At 36.9% G+C, this 19,294-nt stretch overlaps 1 protein-coding gene across 10 annotated transcripts in view; it reads left to right on the top strand.

Annotated features, from left to right (window-relative positions):
• The first annotated feature begins 254 nt into the window (after window positions 1–254).
• Window positions 255–19,294, top strand: part of Synrg (synergin gamma) — a 70,488-nt gene continuing 51,448 nt past the window's right edge. For 6 of the 10 annotated variants that reach the window (XM_076869658.1, XM_076869656.1, XM_076869652.1 and 3 more), the window contains exons 1-6: window positions 255–346; window positions 7,059–7,099; window positions 10,874–10,995; window positions 14,092–14,222; window positions 15,064–15,169; window positions 16,195–16,306. In XM_076869658.1, the coding sequence (XP_076725773.1) occupies window positions 270–346; window positions 7,059–7,099; window positions 10,874–10,995; window positions 14,092–14,222; window positions 15,064–15,169; window positions 16,195–16,306 (589 nt within the window). In that variant the 5' untranslated portion in view covers window positions 255–269. The remainder of the gene's footprint in view (window positions 347–7,058; window positions 7,100–10,873; window positions 10,996–14,091; window positions 14,223–15,063; window positions 15,170–16,194; window positions 16,307–19,294) is intronic. The other 4 variants (XM_076869659.1, XM_076869657.1, XM_076869653.1 and 1 more) reach the window with 1 other exon arrangement.

The raw sequence follows: 19,294 nt of genomic DNA, 5'->3' as shown, positions 1-19,294 counted from the left end.
GGCCCTAGCTGCGGGCCCCCGGGAGGATGAATCAGCTCCCTCGAAGGGGAGCCCGGCCAGTCCAGAGCCAGCTTTGCACCTGGAGGCCTCCCGGCGGCGCCAGGCCAAGTGACGAGGGCTGCCGCACCTCCCCGAGGGCGGGCGGGGGAAGGGGGTGTCACGCGGCCCCGCCTCGTCGCCCGGCCGCGGCGAGGTGGGGCCTGGCGTTTGCCCCGGAAGTGGCTGTCTTCAGCTGACAGCTGCTGGCACGGCGGCGGCCCCGGAGCAAGATGGCGCTGCGGCCGGGAGCCGGAGCTGGCGGCGGCGGGACCGCGGGACCTGGCGCGGGGGCCGCCGGGGGAGGCAGGTGAGTGTGAAGAGCTGAGTGGGGGCCGACGGGCAACCCCCAGACCGCCGCCGCCGCCCAGCGGTGCTGGCCTCGCCGGAGCAAGGAGTGCTTGGCGGTTATGGCGGTTTTCGCCAGCTCCGACCCCTTTCCTTTCGGCTGGGCTGCGGGAAAAGGGTCGTCTCCAGGGACGCGGCGCCTGGCGCTAGTGTCCCAGGCTCAGGGGCATCGCAGCCTGGGACGACGCGGGAGAGCGAGCGCGAGCTCGGGTGCGGGGAGGGGAGACAGAGAAAGGAAGGGTCCGCTCGGCGGGTTGGGCCACCAGGAACCCCGACTCCTCGCCTCCAGTCCCCCTGCATCTGAAGCGACCGGGGTCTTCCCTTTTACAGGGCTTTCCTGGGCTGACCAAGGTGTTGTAGGGCAAGCTTTGAAAAATCTGAACACAAAGCTGTTGCCGAGATGTGTGTGTTTTCCATTTGTCTTTTCTCCCTTTACTGTGTCTTGTCCTCCTTTTTGTTTATTTTCTTGACACACGACAATCAGGAGAATCTGAAGACCTTTGAATTAGTGATTGGCTTGAAATAGTGCTCTTAAAGATTAAGACTCATGTGTCTCTTTTTCAAAAAGGCATTTAAAAACAAAGAAAATTCATTGTTAAACAACAGTTATGCATTTATTAGAACAAAGCTTCCAGACTTTGACTTAGCCCTTTAAAAATCTGCCTATTGTCATGTTTCAGGTAATAGATGGCTGCAGTTCTTATACCCAGAACTGTAAGGGGAGAGGTACAATTACCTAGTCTGAGTTAGTTTTATTAACTAACACATTACTACACACACATTTGTAAGTAAAATTAGCTTTTTATCTTTAATAACCTAAATTGTCTTGGAAAATAAAGTATTCGGTTTTTACGGATAGTTTGTGAAGTCATGAACACTACAAAGTGAAACCTTTTAATATTATCCCCTCTTGCAGGTGCTTACTGTATGCTAGGGGGAAAAGCAAGTCTCTGTTGAAACCACCTGTGTGCAGCCCCATTTTTCATTTCCTCTGCAGACATCTTTGACTTCAAATATAAAACTTTTTGCTTCTTCCTTTTTCTTCTTCTTTGTTTCATTAGAGCTTTTTGTGAATACTTGGTATAAATCAATTTCTAAAGAAAAATTCAATCTATTTATTTTTATGTATGATGACAGTTTTCTAAAATGTTTGTGACATTAATTTGACCAACTCTAACATTAGTCTCCTTTTGATTGGTATCCTGAAAGGATGACTTTAGAATAAATGGTAGATAATTTATAAAGGGCAAAATTTGCCCAAGACTTGAGAAGTATAATTTTTTTTTAAATCAAGTAAGGCAGCAAAAAGGCAGTATATGATTAATAGCACCAAGTTCTGGAAAATATCAAAAGAATTTCATGTTCTAGGCCTAAATATTTATTTTTATATTTTTGCCAGGGGGCAGGGGAAAGTGGTACTAGATATTGAACCCAGGTGTGCTTAACCACTGATCCACATCCCCAGCCCTTTTATTGTTTTATTTTGGGCCAGGGTCTCAGGCTGACTTTGAACTTGTGATTCTCCTGCCTCAGTCTTCCTAGTTGCTGGGATTACAGGTGTGCACCACCATACCTGGCCCAAATTTCAATTTTTTAAAAAATTATTTGGAAAGGATCTCATGTGCAGAAAGTTAAGAGGATTATTTTGTTTTGTCGTTGTTTTTTAACTTTGGTTTATAGTATTTTAATATCATTGATCCAAGGATACAGATCTTTTTTTTTTAACTGTGGCCTGAATTTTGATAGAAATTAGAATGACTCATTAAAAAAAAATACCGTGCTGTAAACATAGTAATGTCTGCATTCTCAAAAACTCTATGGCAAGTTTGCTACATATATTGGAAACTTTCTGAATTGAGAAGCTATGTGCTCGGTAAAGAACATTATAGTTTTCAGAGGGCAATAGTAAGGGGCATACCTAACTATGTTTTATGAAAAAGAAACAAGCAACCTCTCTAAACAACTCCCCTTGTCCCCCTAAGATTTTAGTGGGGAATATTTATGAATTAGGAACGATCATATTTCTTAGGTTTTTGGGATAGAGAGATGTTCTAAGTAAAAACCAGTGGCATTTTCCAACTTTAACAATTGTCTGCTTTTGATTGGTATCCTGAAAGGATAACTTTAGAATAAATGGTAGATAATGTATAAAGGGCAAAATTTACCCAAGAATGGAGAAGTATAGGTTTTTATTTTTTATTTTTTTAAATGAAGTAAAGCAGCGAAAGAGTTGAAGATCTGGATTAGTGTAATTGTTCAACTGCTAGTCATTGAATACCTATGTGTGTAAGGTACTGGTTTTGTTGAATTTAAGAGATATCCAAGACAAGGTTCCTATCCTAGGAAAGTATATAAAATAATTGTAGCACTAAGGAAAGGAAAACAAAGAGATCACATCCTTTGGGGATATTCTAATTTGTGAGCTCTTCTGTTTTTTCCTGGTCTTGTATACTCTTTGAGGGCTTACATTCTATCTTCCACCATTTCTGGCCCATTTGGGCACATAAAAAATTTTTTGGTAAATATTTGAGGATTCCACCTGTATTGAAAATAAAGCTGTTTTGTTTCAGCTGCACCCCTCAGCTGCAGAAAGAGGAAGGGATCAAGAGATAAATACAGGAACAATGTGAATAACTCTTCTGCAGTGCCAGATGGGCCGTGGTCCTGAGTGGAGAGAAGAGTTTTGTGAGAGAAAACTGCAAAAAAGAAGTTGTGCTCAAACTGGAGAAGGCCTTGAAGCTAAACTAAGGGAATTCAATTTTCCCGGGCAATCATTACATAGTTTTAACCCCAGATGTGCATCTTCCTAAAGGAGTCATTATTAAATGGTCCATTAGGAATAAGCATCTCTCCTGTGCTGCGTTAGATGAATTAGAAACCACAAAGTCTGGAGGTGTGGCAATCCATTAGGAAATCTTAAGGAGTCCAGGCCTGAGAAATGAGGATAGGAGGGAATCTAGGTTACCAACAGAGGTATCCGGAAGAAAAGAAAAGATGAAGGAGATAGGAATGAGACAAAACTCACAGATCTCTTTCCCACTGGGACATTAGCAATACATGAATTAGTGCTTTTACCTTGGAAATCAAATTGTAGGTCACCCTGCTCCCTAGCTTTTTGCCAAGCTTTTGCTGAATTATAGTCTTACTTAGCTGCTGGCTTAACCAGTCTTTAAGCATATTGACATTAGAGTATATAGTCTATATTAGATAAAGATTCCGAAAATCAATGTGAATGGCACATGGATCTTGAAGCAGTTCAGTTTGCTAAGTTTTTACTAAAATAAGACACTATCAGTAGCGTTCTTAAATTTGTTTTTATCTCTGTTTTATTTTTTGAAATAACCTTTATGCATTGGTAGGTAACATTATCATCTGTGTGCTTGTCATAGTTGGAACTTTGGCAGACTTTCAGTTCTGTGTCCTCTTCTGACAGAGGGGAAGGCAGATAGTGGTGAAGGGATTGCACAGAGCTTCACAGTTACCTTATGGCAGAGCCAGAAGAAAAAGAATAACTCAAGTGTGTCCAGTGTTTACTGAGCTGCTAAGCCACACTGGTAATTTTATCTTTAAAGATAATTTTGAAAAATTTTTGACAGTTTGATTACTTAAATGCACTCATTGTGCCCAAATGTTATCAATCTTAGGATATGAGTGATTTCTCTAAACACAGAGTACCACTATATTTCACCTTCAGTTTAAACCTTTTATCCATTTAGCACATTATTTAGCTATTACAGTTCAAAAAAGCTGTTCACTCTTCAGGCCTCCCTCAGCTCAGGCCTGCTTGTAAGCAGCAGAATTTGCTCATGATCCCAATGATCTACAAGGCTGTAAGTAACAACTAGATGGATGCCCAGCTAGCAGTCACATTACGCATCTTTCCACAGTCTTAAACACTTTGGAGTTCAGTTTATAACCTTTTTCTTGGGGAAGAGGGCTTTATAATAGCAAAGTGCAAGGGTTAATAAATTTGACATGTCCCAATCCTGGATTTCACTAGATTCTCTAAAGACTATCTAGAAATTGCTTCTTCAGAGTTGTGACTCCAAAATTAAGAACTTTTCCCACTCAAGAGTTTCTCTTCTTTGTTTTTTCCTCTAATCTCAAAGAATGAAGTGCCCCTTCCTTTTCAAAGCAGACCTCTTTTGCTGCCTTGCTATGTTAATTCCATTCCTTCGGAAACCTTGTTTTACAATCGCTAAGTATATCTTTTTGTCTTCTCAGCAATGTCTTCCTTTTCCTTTATTAAAACTGCCCAAAGATGATCATTTTCAAAGCAGTGATTTTTTTCTTTTTCTTTTTTTTTTTCTTAATCCTCATTCTGACCACCTTTTTTTATAATATTAAATATTGGTAATTACTTTCTTCTGAAATACGGTTCTTCCTCAGTTATAAGCAGCTCCTTTGATTCTCAGTGACCATTCCCTCCTCAGTTTTCACTGTGAGAATTCTCCCAAGATTGTCATTAATTGTCATCTTCTCACTAGGTAGGAACATTTCATTTGCAGTCAGGTTTTGCTGTTGTTTTTAATCTTCATTTGAAAGATCCTCCTTAGACTTATCTGGATCATTCTCCTGAGCCTGAGTTACTTTTCTGATTGCTAGCTAGATTGCTCCTTGTGAAGGCATTCCTCCCACCTTTCTCCCCAAATCTACCCATGACAGGTTCCTGTTTCCAGCAGTCAGCATCCTCATCCTTGCAGTTTCCTAGACTCACTCGGTGTCTTAGCAGCATCTGCTCCCTCTCCTTTTCCACTGCTGTTCTCTATCCTGGTAACTGCCAGATCCTGTTGATTCTTCCTTTTAAATATCTTTTACTCTCTACTTCTTTCCCATCCCTGCTACTTTAATTATGAACCTTTTCATCTCTTATTATAATGGAAATTGGGCACAGTGGTGTGGTCTTGTGATCCCAGCTACTTAGGAAGCTAAAATGGGAGGATCACTTGAGCCCAGGACTTCAAGTCCAGCCTGGGCAACACAGTTGAGACCCTGTGTCCAGGGGAAAAAAAAAAAAATTCTTAGCTAATTCTTTTTACTTCTTCTCTGCCATATTCTGTTAACAGAGTAACCTAAAGCACATTTCTGATCTTATCAATCTTCTTAAAAGTCTCTGACATGGGCTTGGGGATGTGGCTCAAGCGGTAGCACACTTGCCTGGCATGCACGGGGCGCTGGGTTCGATCCTCAGCACCACATAAAAATAAAATAAAGATGTTGTGTCCACAGAAAACTAAAAAATAAATATAAAAAAAAATCTCTGACATTAGGAAAATCACATAAAAACCACCAGTAGATACTACTTCATACCCATTATGATGGCTCTCATTTAAAACAAAAAACAGGAAATAAGAAGTGTTGTGGAGGATGTAGAGAAATTGGAACCCCATGCATTGCTGGTGAAATGTGAAATGATGCAGTTGCTGTGAAAAAGTTTGGTGGTTTCTCAAAAAATACATAGAGAATTATTATATGACTTAGCAATTTCACTCCTAGTATGTAGCCAAAAGAATTGAAAGAGAGACTCAAAGATACTTACACATGGCAGCATTATTCACATCAGTCAAAAGGTAGAAAGAACCTGAGTATTCATCAAGAAATCATTGGATAAATAAAATGTGCTATATACATACGTGGAGTGTTATTTAGCCATAAAAAGGACAGAAATTTTAATAAAGTGGTACAATATAGATGAACCTTGAAAATGTTTCCCTAAGTAAAATAAACAAAAGGGCAAATATTATATGATGCCATTTATATGTGGTGCCTGGAATTGGCAAATTCATAGAGACCAAAAGTAGAATAGTAGTTACCAGGAGTGGGATGCGAGAGGGTGAATCAGTGAGGATTCATTTTTTTCAATGGGTGTGTTTCTACTTGAGAGGAAAGAAAAGTTCTAGAAAAGGATAGTGGTATAACATTTAAATGCCCTTAATGCTACTGAATTATACACTTTAAAATGACTAAAATGAAGACATAACCACAAAAGAACCCATTGGAAATATATAATATTAAAATCAACATTAAACACTTTAAAGACCCTCTACAATCTGGTTGCTTTATAATCATATATTTTATATTTACCCTTAAGTTATTTTGCTGAATATCCTTGCATCTCTGGTCTCAGATCTTTTGCCCAGGCTATGTAGTGTGCCTCTCTTTCTGTTTAAGATTTAGCTCAAAAGCTAATTCCATAAAACTTTCCAAGATGTAACCCATTAAAATTAATCTTTGACTTCTCATCCCTATTAGTCTTTTGCTTATAGCAGTTAGCACATTTATCCAGTGATATAATTATTTGCCTGCATCGGTGTCTTCAAGATCACGAGCTATGTCAGTACTTTGTTGTAGTAGACACTCAATAAATGTTCACCAAGTTGAAACTAATCCAACCTTCTCATTTTATGGATGGAATCCAGGGAAGTCACCAAGTGACAGAGCCAGGACTAGTTTCAGGTCTTTTTAAAATTCTTTCGCTCTATACTAATATGCTGAGGCTCATGCATCCTATGGAGTTTTCTTATATGTATATTAATGTTGAGCAATTCAGTATTGTGTTGCTGAACAAACATCAGGCCCTGCCTGTGATTCTTTCATTCATGTAAAGACATTCATGTTTTGTTTGAAATCTTTGTATATATGATGATCGTGATATATTTGTATTCTGTTTTCAGCTTCATGTTTCCTGTTGCAGGTGGAATAAGAGCCCCCCAAGGTATGTGAATACTTGAGTTTTTAACTTTTGTTTTTTATTATTATATTTTTGAAACTAGGGATAAAAAAGCAAAGTAGAAAATAAGTTATATTGCTGCCAAATAGAGTAAAGTTTTCTTATATTATTGAACCTCTAAGATAACTTACTCTAAGATTTTTCAAAATTATTTAAATCACTCCTCATTTCTACCAAACTTACTTAAACATTACGTCAAGAGATTGATTTTTCATCTCAGAGATGAAGGAGACTTTCAGGGCAAGACTATTAAGAAAAGGTAATAAAATTGAAATGACCTGTAATTCTCTTAAAGATATTTTCCTCCTTCTAGTTAGTCTTCTAAATAGAAGACTGTTAGTGCCATACAATCAGAGCTACGACTATCTTTGTTCATCAGTATCTCCAGCACCCAATGTGCTGATAGTATGTAGTAGGTTCCCTATAGATGTTTATTCAATGAATAAAAGAACTTCTTTAGTTCTGTATATGATCTTGTACGTAAAAGATATATAGTTTAAAGTATTCAAGTCTCAGTTTTATTCCTAGAAATTTCTCTACTAGATGTACCCCCTCTGATTTTAGAACCAGGGCCCACTAATATCAATTCTAGCTCTGACTTCAAGGAAGTAGTAGTGAAGGGACATAATCTTGACCCCTGCTTCTGTACAACAGGGACACAATATTGAGAGATAAATGTCTCTACCCTTCTCTTCTTTCTGCTCACTTCTTCCACTCCAGCATATTCCTGTCTCCATCTCACCCATGTCAAGCTGCTTCTGAAAACTGGCTCTCCAGTGTTGACTGGTTGTGGTAGACTTGCTAGGGAAACAGAGACTTCCAGGTCACCAAAAGAGATGAAAGATAAAGAGCAACTTAGTAGCAGGTGGTCAGTAGCTCATTCTGACTTTGTCTCTGTTTATAATCAGTGGTGAAGATTGAGTTTCAGGTAAAATTTTCCAGGGGTCAGTTGTATTCTTTTCATTGTATTCACATTTATACATTATTGAAGGTACCTGTATTAAGGTGTGTCCCAGATTTAGATCAAATGGTTTTGAGACCTTTGTTCCTTAAGTAGGTGTTACTGAGTTACATGTTCATTATCATGTGTGGTTTATTACTTTGTATTTTCACAAACTTGCAAGTAAAAATCTACATATGGATCAAAGAAACTGAACAAGGAGAGATCCCAAAGGTTTCCTGACACTTATTTCTTCTAAATTTGTAATGGTTTGGGAGGTGTTTTTTTTTGTTTTTTTTTTTAATAAAATATGTTGCAATGGGCTTTTTGATCACTCAAAGGCTTTAAACTATGCACAAATTGTTTTTAAAAGCACAAGAAACCAGTGGGGGTGGCCACAAGATCATGTGTACCTCAACAGAAGCTGGGAGAGAAAATTTATTTTTCACTTTTATTCTTTTAAATGTGATATCAAACATCTGAGTTACCCATTCAAAAATAAAATTAATTAAAATTCATAAAACTTCAGGTCAAAGGATAAGAGGAATAATATCTTATGATGACTTTTTTTAATCTGTTCATTCTAATTCTCCATGACACCTCAAGATCTTTGCACTTGATGTTCCTCTGTTTTGAAATATTCCTTTTAATAGCTGCATGGCTTACTTCCTTTCCTCAGGTCTTTGCTCAAATGCCACTCTGTTGTGGAAACTTGTTCTGACTATTCTGTGTGAAGGAGCAGCCACTCCATTCTCTGACTCTCCTCTTTCCCCTTCCTCTGCTTTATTTTTTTCTCTAGTCTTACCACTACCTGATACATAGGTTTTTGGGATTTTTTTTTTTTTTTATTGTTGTCTGTCTCCTTCAGTTACAATGTAAGTTCCATGAAGGTGTAGATCTGATTTGTTCATTGCTGTGTTTATAGAATTGTGCCTGACATAGAGTAGTCCCTTAAATATCTGTATGAATGATCCACTGAATAAAGGACTACTCTGTCTCTAATAGTTATTACCTACAAATGTACATGTTCATGCTTCTGAAATTAAACTATGTATAAATATGCTGGGTAAACCAGACACAGTGGTGTACTCCTGTAATATCACTGACCCAGGAGGGTTCTAAGTTTGAGGCCAGCCTCAGCAACCTACTGAGGCCCTGTCTAAAAATAAAAATTAAAAAGGACTGGCGATGTGGCTCAATGGTAAAGCACCCCGGGTTAGATACCTAATACCAAAAGCATTAAAAATAATACTAATAGCAAACTGGGTAGTAAACAGTGACAAGTTAAACATTGATAACCTTTACTAGACCTTTACTCTTCTTAAGAATATTTTTAGAATATGGACACAATACCTTTATTTTGTTAGTTTTTTTACGTGGTGCTAGGGATTGAACCCAGTGCCTTACACATGCTAGGCAAGCACTCTACCACTGAGCCACAACCCCTTTACTTTTTTAAATTGAAAATTTGGTTAAAAGAAAAAACCGGGTTGGGGATGTGGCTCAAGTGGTAGTGCACTCGCCTGGCATGCATGAGGCACTGGGTTTGATCCTCAGCACCAAATAAAAATAAAGATGTTGTGTCCACCTAAAAAAAACTAAAAAGTATATATTTTTTAAAAAAAGAAAGAAAAAACCACCTAGTAGAACCAACATGACTGTATTGTGGTAAATGCAAACTTAGAGTGAAATGTACACGCAAGTTATATAGGGATTTTGTTTTATTCAGTGTTATACACCAAGCATATGTAACTGTGCCTTAACATTATGCATTTAGTATTTATTTAAATCCCTAAAGGGATATATTTTTATTTTCTTCTGATCTTGGAAATGCTTCATTGGAAAAGTTTGGGAGATAATAGTCTAAATCATACTTTCACAGTAGTTTTCCTTTCTCTGCCTTTAGAGTTTGCATGTCAAAGGCTGTTTTGTGATAAATGTTATAATAATATCACCTAAGAAAAGGAAGAACAACAAAATTTCTTTACATATTAAGTATTATACAGTTTTGCATTTGAGAAAACAAGACATAGAAAGAAGTTAAGCAAATTGCCCAAGGTCCCAAAGCTAGTAAGTGACACTTCTAGTTGGCTTCCAGAGCGTATGCTTTTAACTGTTACTATATTAGCTATCTGCTGCTGCACAACAAATTACCTCAAAACTTTATGTGCCTATAGGTCAGGAATCTGAGTAACTTTGTTAGGGATTCTGGCTTGAGGCCTCTCATGAGATTGTGGTAAAGATGGCAGTCAGAACTGTAGTAGTCTGAAGGTTTCATGGAGCTGGATGATCTGTTTCCAGGATGCTCATTCACATAGGTGGCAAACGCTCACTTCCTTTGGGCAGGAGGCCTCAGTTCAACACCACGTGGATTCTCTGTAGGACAGCTTGAGCATTCCCATGACACAGTAGTAGCTTGCTTGTAGGAGGAAGCTACAGTGTCTTTTGACAACTAGCCTTGGGAGTTACATACTGCTGTTTCCACAATATCCAATTGGTTGGACTAGTTCATTGTGGGAGGGAATGATGCAAGCATATGAATACCAGGAGGTAGAAATACTACAACGAGCCCATACTGTCCATTTTTTAATATGCATACAAATTCTGTGGAACAGATATTGTTATCTTCATTACACTGATCAGGTTTTATAGGTTATACACACAACTAGATAAATGATGGAATTGGAATTCATATTCAAGTCTGTCTAATTAGGAACCTGTGCTTTTCCCACTATACTGTGTAGTCTTCTAATTAACAAGTATTTAAGAAAATAAACTTTAAAACATCTTGACTTTAATTTTGCCTTGGTGTTTTCCAGCAGGCCTGATGCCAATGCAGCAACAAGGATTCCCTATGGTCTCTGTCATGCAGCCTAATATGCAAGGCATGATGGGAATGAATTACAGCTCCCAAATGTCCCAAGGACCCATCGCTATGCAGGTACTTGCCTCTTTGGTTGATTGTTTATAAAGTTATTGTTTTTTGTTAGATGCAAGCACACCAAGAGCTGGTTTTTTGTTGTTGTTGTTGTTGTTTTTACTGGTGCATTATAAGTATACGTAACAGTGGGATTTGTTGTCATATATTTGTACATGCACATAATATAACAATATAATTTGGCCTATATCATTTCTCACTATTTCCCCTTTCCCTCTCCTCCTCCCTCCCCTTTCTTTTACTCTGCCGATCTCTTTGATTTTTGTGAGATTCCACACATACACAGTTGCTTTTCCTTTTGCCTCTCTACCCTCAACATATGAGAGAAAACATACAACCTTGACTTTGAGTTTGTTTTGTTTTGCTCAACATAATGTTCTCAAGTTTCATCCATTTTCCTGCTAATGACATCATTTCATTCTTCTCCATGGCTGAATAAAAGCTGTATTTTTTTCTCCTTTTTATTGGCATGTTATAATTATACATAACAGTGGGATTTGTTGTAATATATTCATATAAGCACACAATAAAACCATATAATTTGATCAATTTTATTTCCAGTACCTCCCTTTTCCCTCCCTTCCCTTCCCCTAGCCCCCTTCTTCTATTCTACTGGTCAAAAGAACTGTATTTTTACGAGCTTACCAATATAAGCTTTTGGCCAGGTTTGGTGGCACACACCTGTAATTCCAGCTACTCAGAAAACTGAGGCAAGAGAATAGCAAGTTCAAGGACAGCCTGGAAGACCCTCTCTCAAAATAAATAAACAGGGTTGGGAATGAAGCTCAGTGATAGAACTCTTACACAGCATATGTAGGCCCTGGGTTCAATCCCCAGTACTGTAAAAACAAAGGTTACTTTTTTTTTAATATTTATGTTTCAGTTGTAAGTGGACACAATATCTTTATTTTTATGTGGTGCTGAGGATTGAACCCAGTGCCTCACGCATGCTAGGCAAGCGCTCTACCTCTGAGCCACAACCCCAGCCTCAAGGTTACTTTTTTTTTTTTAAGACAGGGTCTGAGGTCTTGCCATGTTGCCCATACTGGCCTTGAACTCTTGGACTCAGGCCTCCTATGTCACACTATCTTTATCCCCAACCCCCAGTGCAGGGGCCTGACAGGTCCTTAAGCATGCTTATCAAATACTCTAAAAATGATGAAAATGTGAATTATTAGAACTAGCAGAATAGACTGGAACTGCATTTTCTGTCTAAGAAATAAAATCTGAAGTGAAAAATGTTGGCAGGAGACTCAAATTATAAAAACTGATAGCATATTTTAAAATTTGGGAATTGAAAAATACATTAACCAAAAGAAGAGTTCTATGAATAGTTCAATAGCAAATTTAGAAATGTCTAAAGAAAGAATTAGTGAACTGACAATAGGTCCGGAGAAGCTGTCTAGAATGAAGGCAAAATGAAATCCTCTCAAGCAATCTGGGTGCAGTGGTGCACGCCTGTAATCCAGCGAGTAGGGAGGCTGAGGCAGGGGATCTAAGTTCAAAGCCAGCCTCAGCAACTTAGTGAGGCCCTAAGCAATTTAGTGAGACCTGTCTCAAAATAAAAACAAAAAGGCCTGGGGATGTGATTCAGTAGTTAAATACTCTTGCATTCAACCCCTGGTACCACCCCCAAGTCCTCAGATGCAGACATATCATGGAGAAACTAGGAGACCATACTAAGAAATTGACAATTAAGGGAGTTAAGGCTGTTTAAAAAGCCATTTAGTATCAAACCTTAGGATCTAAGCTGAGCAGGAAGAAAAGTGAGGCCATGATGATGAAGATGAAGGCTAGTGGGAAATGTGGGAAAATGAACAGATGGCAAGTGTTAATGAGAAGAGAATTGATGGTTGTAGATGAACTGAAAGGATAGGAAATGGTCAAATGTTGGGATGCTTAAAATCAAGAATTTGAAGATGATGTTATTGATGCTGATTAATCAAGGATATGATCATGAAATGGGAAAATAGAATGGTATGTTGAACATGACTGAGGTGAGGAGATCAGAGAGCTGAAAGGCCACAGTGTTAGACGAGTCATCTATATGAATATTCCAGTAGTTTGTGGATAGAATGGAAGATAACAGAGTTCTAAAGTCTTCAATTGAAAAGTGAGAAAGTCAGGGGTGAACAGATGACAGGAACAAGTTATTATAGTAAATGATGAAGTCGGGTGGCAGGGAATTAAAATTTATTCAACTTTTAAAAATTTTTTTTGTTGGCGGATCTTTATTTTTTTATTTATTCAATTACATGCAGTGCTGAGAATCGAACCCAGTTCCTCACACATGTTAGGCAAGCGCTCTACCACTGAGCCACAACCCCAGCCCTTGAATTCAACTTTTTAAAGAAGAGGAAAGGTTTACAAGAGTCGAGAAGGAATATTCCCCACTTACAGAAGTGTAGAAGCAGCAATCTCCAAATGAGAGGGCTTCAGAGAAAACCAGGTTTCAGTTAGGGCAAAAGGGAGAAGATTAAGAAGTAGAAGAGTTTTCACTCAGTGAAAATTAGCCATTATTATCAATGTCACCATAATTTTTAATATTAGATTTTGTGATTACTTGTTATGTTATTGTACTCTTACTTCTGATACTTTAATAAACGTTTTACTGTTGCATTGATACATCATCTACTATTGATTAAATATATTTCCTATAAAAGTTTGGATATCAGGCCTGTTATAATGAACATCAAGATATTATCGTAAATATTGGGAAATCAGGTTTAATTTATTTGTAGAATTACTACCATGTTTCAGGCTCTTATCTAAGACTGGAAATACGGAGACAAGCTTGATGAGATGCCTCATCTCAAAATGTGTGGATTAATAAACTCTCAGGAATATAACTGTGTAGGGGCTTCCATACCCTCCCTGAAGGATTTTACACACACAATTGGCAGTGGTCACCTCTGAGACACTGAAGGGAATGGAGATGCTTTTTAGCCTACTGCTTTGAATCTTTGAGTATATTTTATAGTTTAGTAATGTTAAATAAATATTAGTAAATGTTAAAGAATTTGTGTAGGTTACATTTTTCTTTGTGATAATCAAAAGGAAAGAATATATATTTTTTAAGCCTTTGTCTGTTTCTTCTAGGCAGGGATACCAATGGGACCGATGCCAGCAGCGGGAATGCCTTACCTAGGACAAGCACCATTCCTGGGCATGCGTCCTCCAGGTCCACAATACACTCCAGACATGCAGAAGCAGTTTGCTGAAGAGCAGCAGTAAGAGAATTCCAGGATTCAAGGCTAACAAAGATACATAATAGCAGCTTTTTTATAAATTGTCAGATGTTCTGTAGAGCATAGTTGAAGCTAAAATAGTAAAGTTGCCTTTGAAACATTTCAAAATACTTTTATTAGACATTTGGAGTCAAAAGGGACTTTAGAGATCCTCCAGTTTAAGGCTCTTGATTTATATGTATGGGAAGTGAAGTCCAAAGAAATGAAATGATGCATCAGTCCAGTTTATAATTACCAGCAAAGCCCGAGCCCAGATGCAGGCCACTGAATCTCTTTCTACTTTTGATGCTGCCTTCTGAAGGAAGGAGATGGTTTTATGCAGAGCAGATGGTTTTATGTTTATCTACCTCTAGTTCTGAGAGATTACTTTTATATGCAAAGATGCAAATTAAATCAAATACATATATACCTAATTTAAGCCATTTTTAGATTCATTTCAAATATTTTAGAATAAATATAGTGAGCAAACATGTCATAGAAAAATTAGATATAATTGGAGTGAAAATTATAGTTCTAAAAATATAATATTGCTACAGTTGTTAGTAAAAATCTGATTATAAGCTGGGCACGGTGGTGCATGCCTATAATCCCAGTGGCTCGGGAGGCTGAGGCAGGAGGATTGCAAGTTCAAAACCAGCCTCAGTAATTTAGCAAGGCCCTCAGCAACTTAGTGAGACCCTGTCTCAAAAAATAAAAAGGTTTGGGGATGTGGCTCAAAGGTTAAACCTCCCCGGGTTCAATCCCTGGTACAAAAATAAAAATCTGACTATAACATAGTTAATAATCCCAAAGATGGATATTTATTAGATTGTTTTTCCTTCAGAAAACGATTTGAACAGCAGCAAAAACTCCTAGAAGAAGAAAGAAAAAGGCGCCAGTTTGAAGAGCAAAAGCAAAAGCTCAGACTACTGAGTAGTGTGAAACCCAAGGTAAAATATTTACCATTTCTCCCTCCCCAGACATACACATCCCCAATGTGTCTCCTCTCACCTGTTTGGTGGATTTTGTTACTGAGGCACCAACTCAAACTGAAGCTCTGATTGATTCCTTCCACTTCAATTTACCTAAATCCTAAAGTAAAGGATTTCTCTTTTTCTGTAAATATGCTCTTGTTGATAAGAATAGAATTTCAGTCATTATCTTCTCAATTCTCTCTTACTACCTTGGTAATGTTTCTAATCTTTTTAGTTTAGGAAGTATTAATCTTAGTAATGTTAAATAAATATTAGTAAATGTTAAAGAATTTGTGCAGGTTACATTTTTCTTTGTGATAATTAAAAGGAAAGAATATATATTTTTTAAGCCTTTGTCTGTTTCTTCTAGGCAGGGATACCAATGGGACCGATCATATCTTAGTGATATGAAATGGGTTTCTGTTAGGACCTCACAGAAAACTTAATGTCTAAGAGCACTATCCTAAAGCATTTATGAATGGGCCTTTAATATTTTTATATTCTGTGGAATGTCATTTTATGCCTTTGTTTTATGAACATATCAGTGTCTTTCTAACTTGGAGAATTTGTTATTAGAAATAGGTATTAAGAATATTGAAAATAGGGGCTGGGGTTGTGGCTCAGTGGTAGAGCGCTTGCCTCACACACGTGAGACCCTTGGTTTGATCCTCAGCACCACATAAAAATAAATAAATAAGTGAAATAAAGGTATTGAGTCTGACTAAAAATAAATATTTTTTTAAAAAAAGAATATTGAGGGCTGGAGATGTGGCTCAAGCGGTGGCGCGCTTGCCTGGCATGCGTGCGCCCCGGGTTCGATCCTCGGCACCACATACAAAGATGTTGTGTCCGCCGATAACTAAAAAATAAATATTAAAATTCTCTCTTTTAAAAAAAAAAGAATATTGAAAATAGACTAATATCTGTTTTTTCCTTTACTCTTCGAGGATTTAGGCAAAGAGAGATAAGTGAAGAAATAACGTACATTTGTTGTCTCTTAGACAGGAGAGAAGAGTAGAGATGATGCTTTGGAAGCCATAAAAGGAAACTTAGATGGGTTTTCCAGAGATGCTAAGATGCATCCTACTCCAGCATCGCACCCCAAGAAACCAGGTAGTTTTAAGAAGCATTAACATTTTCTTTCTTGGAAAAAACTTAGAGTCCCTCTGTATTTAATTGACTATTATGTATGTGTGAAGCGAATGCTAGTCTTTGCCTTCAAACTAAGTACAGATGTGGATGTTTTAGTGTCCACGCTGCCTTGGGCTGGAAATGTAGCTCAGTAGCAGAGAGTTAATCTACCATTTGCAAGGCCCTCAATTTGATCCGTAGCACTGCCAAAAAGAAAGAAAAGAAAAAAGAAAGGAAGAAAACTTTACAGTGGCTTAAGGGATTCAATCTAGATAACAGCTGTCTTGGGAGGAATAAAAACCTTTTTGTCTTCTAGTTAAATGTCAATATGACAACTTTATTGTAAATCAGATCTTTTATATATGAATGAATATGTTAACACTAGCAAAATCTATTCACTCAAAGCAAATGTAATAAAGTTTACACTTTCATCCTCATTGTTTTACTACAATTTTACTTTTTATGAGCTAGTTCAGAATTTATGTTCAGAGTTGCAGATTGCAAATTCTTCAAATGCTCCATTTTTTAAAAAGTCATGAGTTTAATGGTACTCCTTATGAAAGATTTCTTTAGTAAATTTCCCTGAAGTTTTTATCATTAGATAAGCAAAAAAGTACCTATTTAGAACAGGTTAAAAAGATGCTTTTGGTTTTTTGTTATTGCTTTGAACATTTAGCAGTTGAAATGAGTCTTTTCTGTGCATAATTGTCATTACAGCCTTTTATAATATTGTATTAAAAATACAATATTTTGACATCTGCTAATTTCAAAAATAACATATCATTAATAGGTGAAGAGTTTTCATAAAACCATTCAGCCAACCAAGGAAGTATTATTTTAAAGTGTTAAGGATTATTAAATTTTATCTTAACCCCTTATATTATGGTACCTCTTATATGGGGTATCAAGAGAGAATAATCTGATATCAGCATTGCTTTCAATTCTTGGTTTTCCGGGACAGCTTTTACTCTTTCTACTAATTTCATGGGTTACAGTATGTGCCTAGATTCTGTTGCAAAAATATGTCCCTATATAAACTTATACACCAAGATTCAAAAGAGGATAGGTATTAGCAATCAGATTGAGATTCGCAAAGGAAACCATAACTTAAAAAGCCAAATATATCAGTAAGAAGTAGTTTAGAAATAGACCTTGGCATAGCACTGAAACAAAACAGACATCAGAAATTAATACTAAAAACTGGACATGGCACTGAACTTGGATAAAAGAAAGGCAGGCAGAGAGGAATGATAGCTGTTAGGTTAACAATGTGCTGTCCATATAAAATGCCATTTTCAGCATCCAGCTATAGTTTTAACTATAAGTATTGACAAAGAGGAAGGCTCATTGTTAAGTAATAAATTGGTGTTTTGCTGTTCAAATCTCTGGATTCTGTCAACATATTTGCCATTAACAATTTCTAGTTCACTGGAAAAAGAGTATTCTGAAGCAAGCCCAGGGAGATTCCAAAACTTCTCAAGTTAGGGTTTTAAAACTAGGACTAAAGTATATAAGAGAGAGTTCCAACTGTTTTACCACCAAAGCCATCTTTTAATTTTTTCCCCATAGACTTTTTAACTTAAAATATTGAATAAACCTACTATATCATGAAACTTTTAATAATTCTTATTAATAATATATATATAGCTGCCTAATTTTATGAGCCAAAATATCTACAGTAATTAACATAATTGCAACCAAATGCATAGAAACACTGGTTTAGCCTTCTATGCATATCGCTAGTAAATAGCTAGGGTACATTTAAAAAATATTCAAAGTAGCTGAGAACCTAAATTGAGACTCTAAATCCATATTCTTGATAACCATTGTTGGGAAGACTGGGATTCAATGTGTGGCTTTTTTTTTTTTTTTTAGACAAAATTGGTTATGTATGGCAGTAATTTTGCATATTCATTTTGCATCTTTCATAGAACCTTCAGTGCTTCCAGATTGACCCTAAAGAGAGGGAGTAATCATTTAATGTCCCCATATTTCAGATGAGAGCCATTAAAAAAAAGATTATAAGTAATTGCTTTAATATTTAGTAATAATTAAAATATTTACTAAAAGTGTTTAAAAATATGAAGCAACTCCTGGGCACTGTGGTGCTCGCCTGTAATCCCAGTGGCTCAGTAGGCTGAGGCAGGAGGATTATAAGTTCAAAGCCAGGCTCAGCAAATTAGCAAAGCCCTAGGCAACTTAGCGAGACCCTGTCTTTAAATAAAATTTTTAAAAAAGGGCTGAAGATGTGGCTCATTTATTAAGTGCTCTTGGATTCAATCCCTGGTACCAGGAAAAAAAAAAAAAAAGGTGAAGCAAAATTAAAATAGTATTATTTATGAGCGTTAGGTTAAACGTAGCCCCTGTAGAGCTGATTTATTCCCTAAGTTGAAATGTCACATTTAGTGATAAAAAGCCACAGTAATGTTTTTGTCCTTTAGTTTCAAAGATCTTTTAAATATAGACCTCAATCAAAGTTTACTTTCTAAGTTGACTGTTGTTTCATTCAATACTTTGTGGTATCTAAGTTTTAATGCTTTTTAAGGTGATATTTAAGGAAATATCACCTTAATAATGTGTTTAGTGTTCTTGGCTTCTGTAATATTCATTTCTCATATGATCATTTTACTGAAATGTGATCTTTGCAAAGTATAGATCAGGCATGATATAAAAATTACAAGTTTGTATTGTGTGATTATTACTGAATTTCTTTCTAAATAACAAAATGTAAACATCAGAATGTTTTTGGCAGGGTATAGGTAGGTTTTTTCTGATATATGATATACATTGGTTTGATAAATAGATCATTTGGATTTCAAAAGTATTTACCACTTTGATGTAAATTTACTAGTGGTCTTGGTTAAGCAAAAGCAATTAGTACTCACCTAATGAAAGAAGGACATTTTGAGTTTTAATTTTTTTCCATTTTTGAACAAAATGCAAGTTAGCTATAAAACTTCCTTTTAAAAA

This window comes from Callospermophilus lateralis, chromosome 11 (genome assembly GCF_048772815.1).
Source record: "Callospermophilus lateralis isolate mCalLat2 chromosome 11, mCalLat2.hap1, whole genome shotgun sequence".
NCBI classification, from domain to species: domain Eukaryota; kingdom Metazoa; phylum Chordata; class Mammalia; order Rodentia; family Sciuridae; genus Callospermophilus; species Callospermophilus lateralis.
The sequence above is the reverse complement of the archived record's forward strand: the minus strand, read 5'-3'. Positions and strand labels throughout refer to the sequence as shown.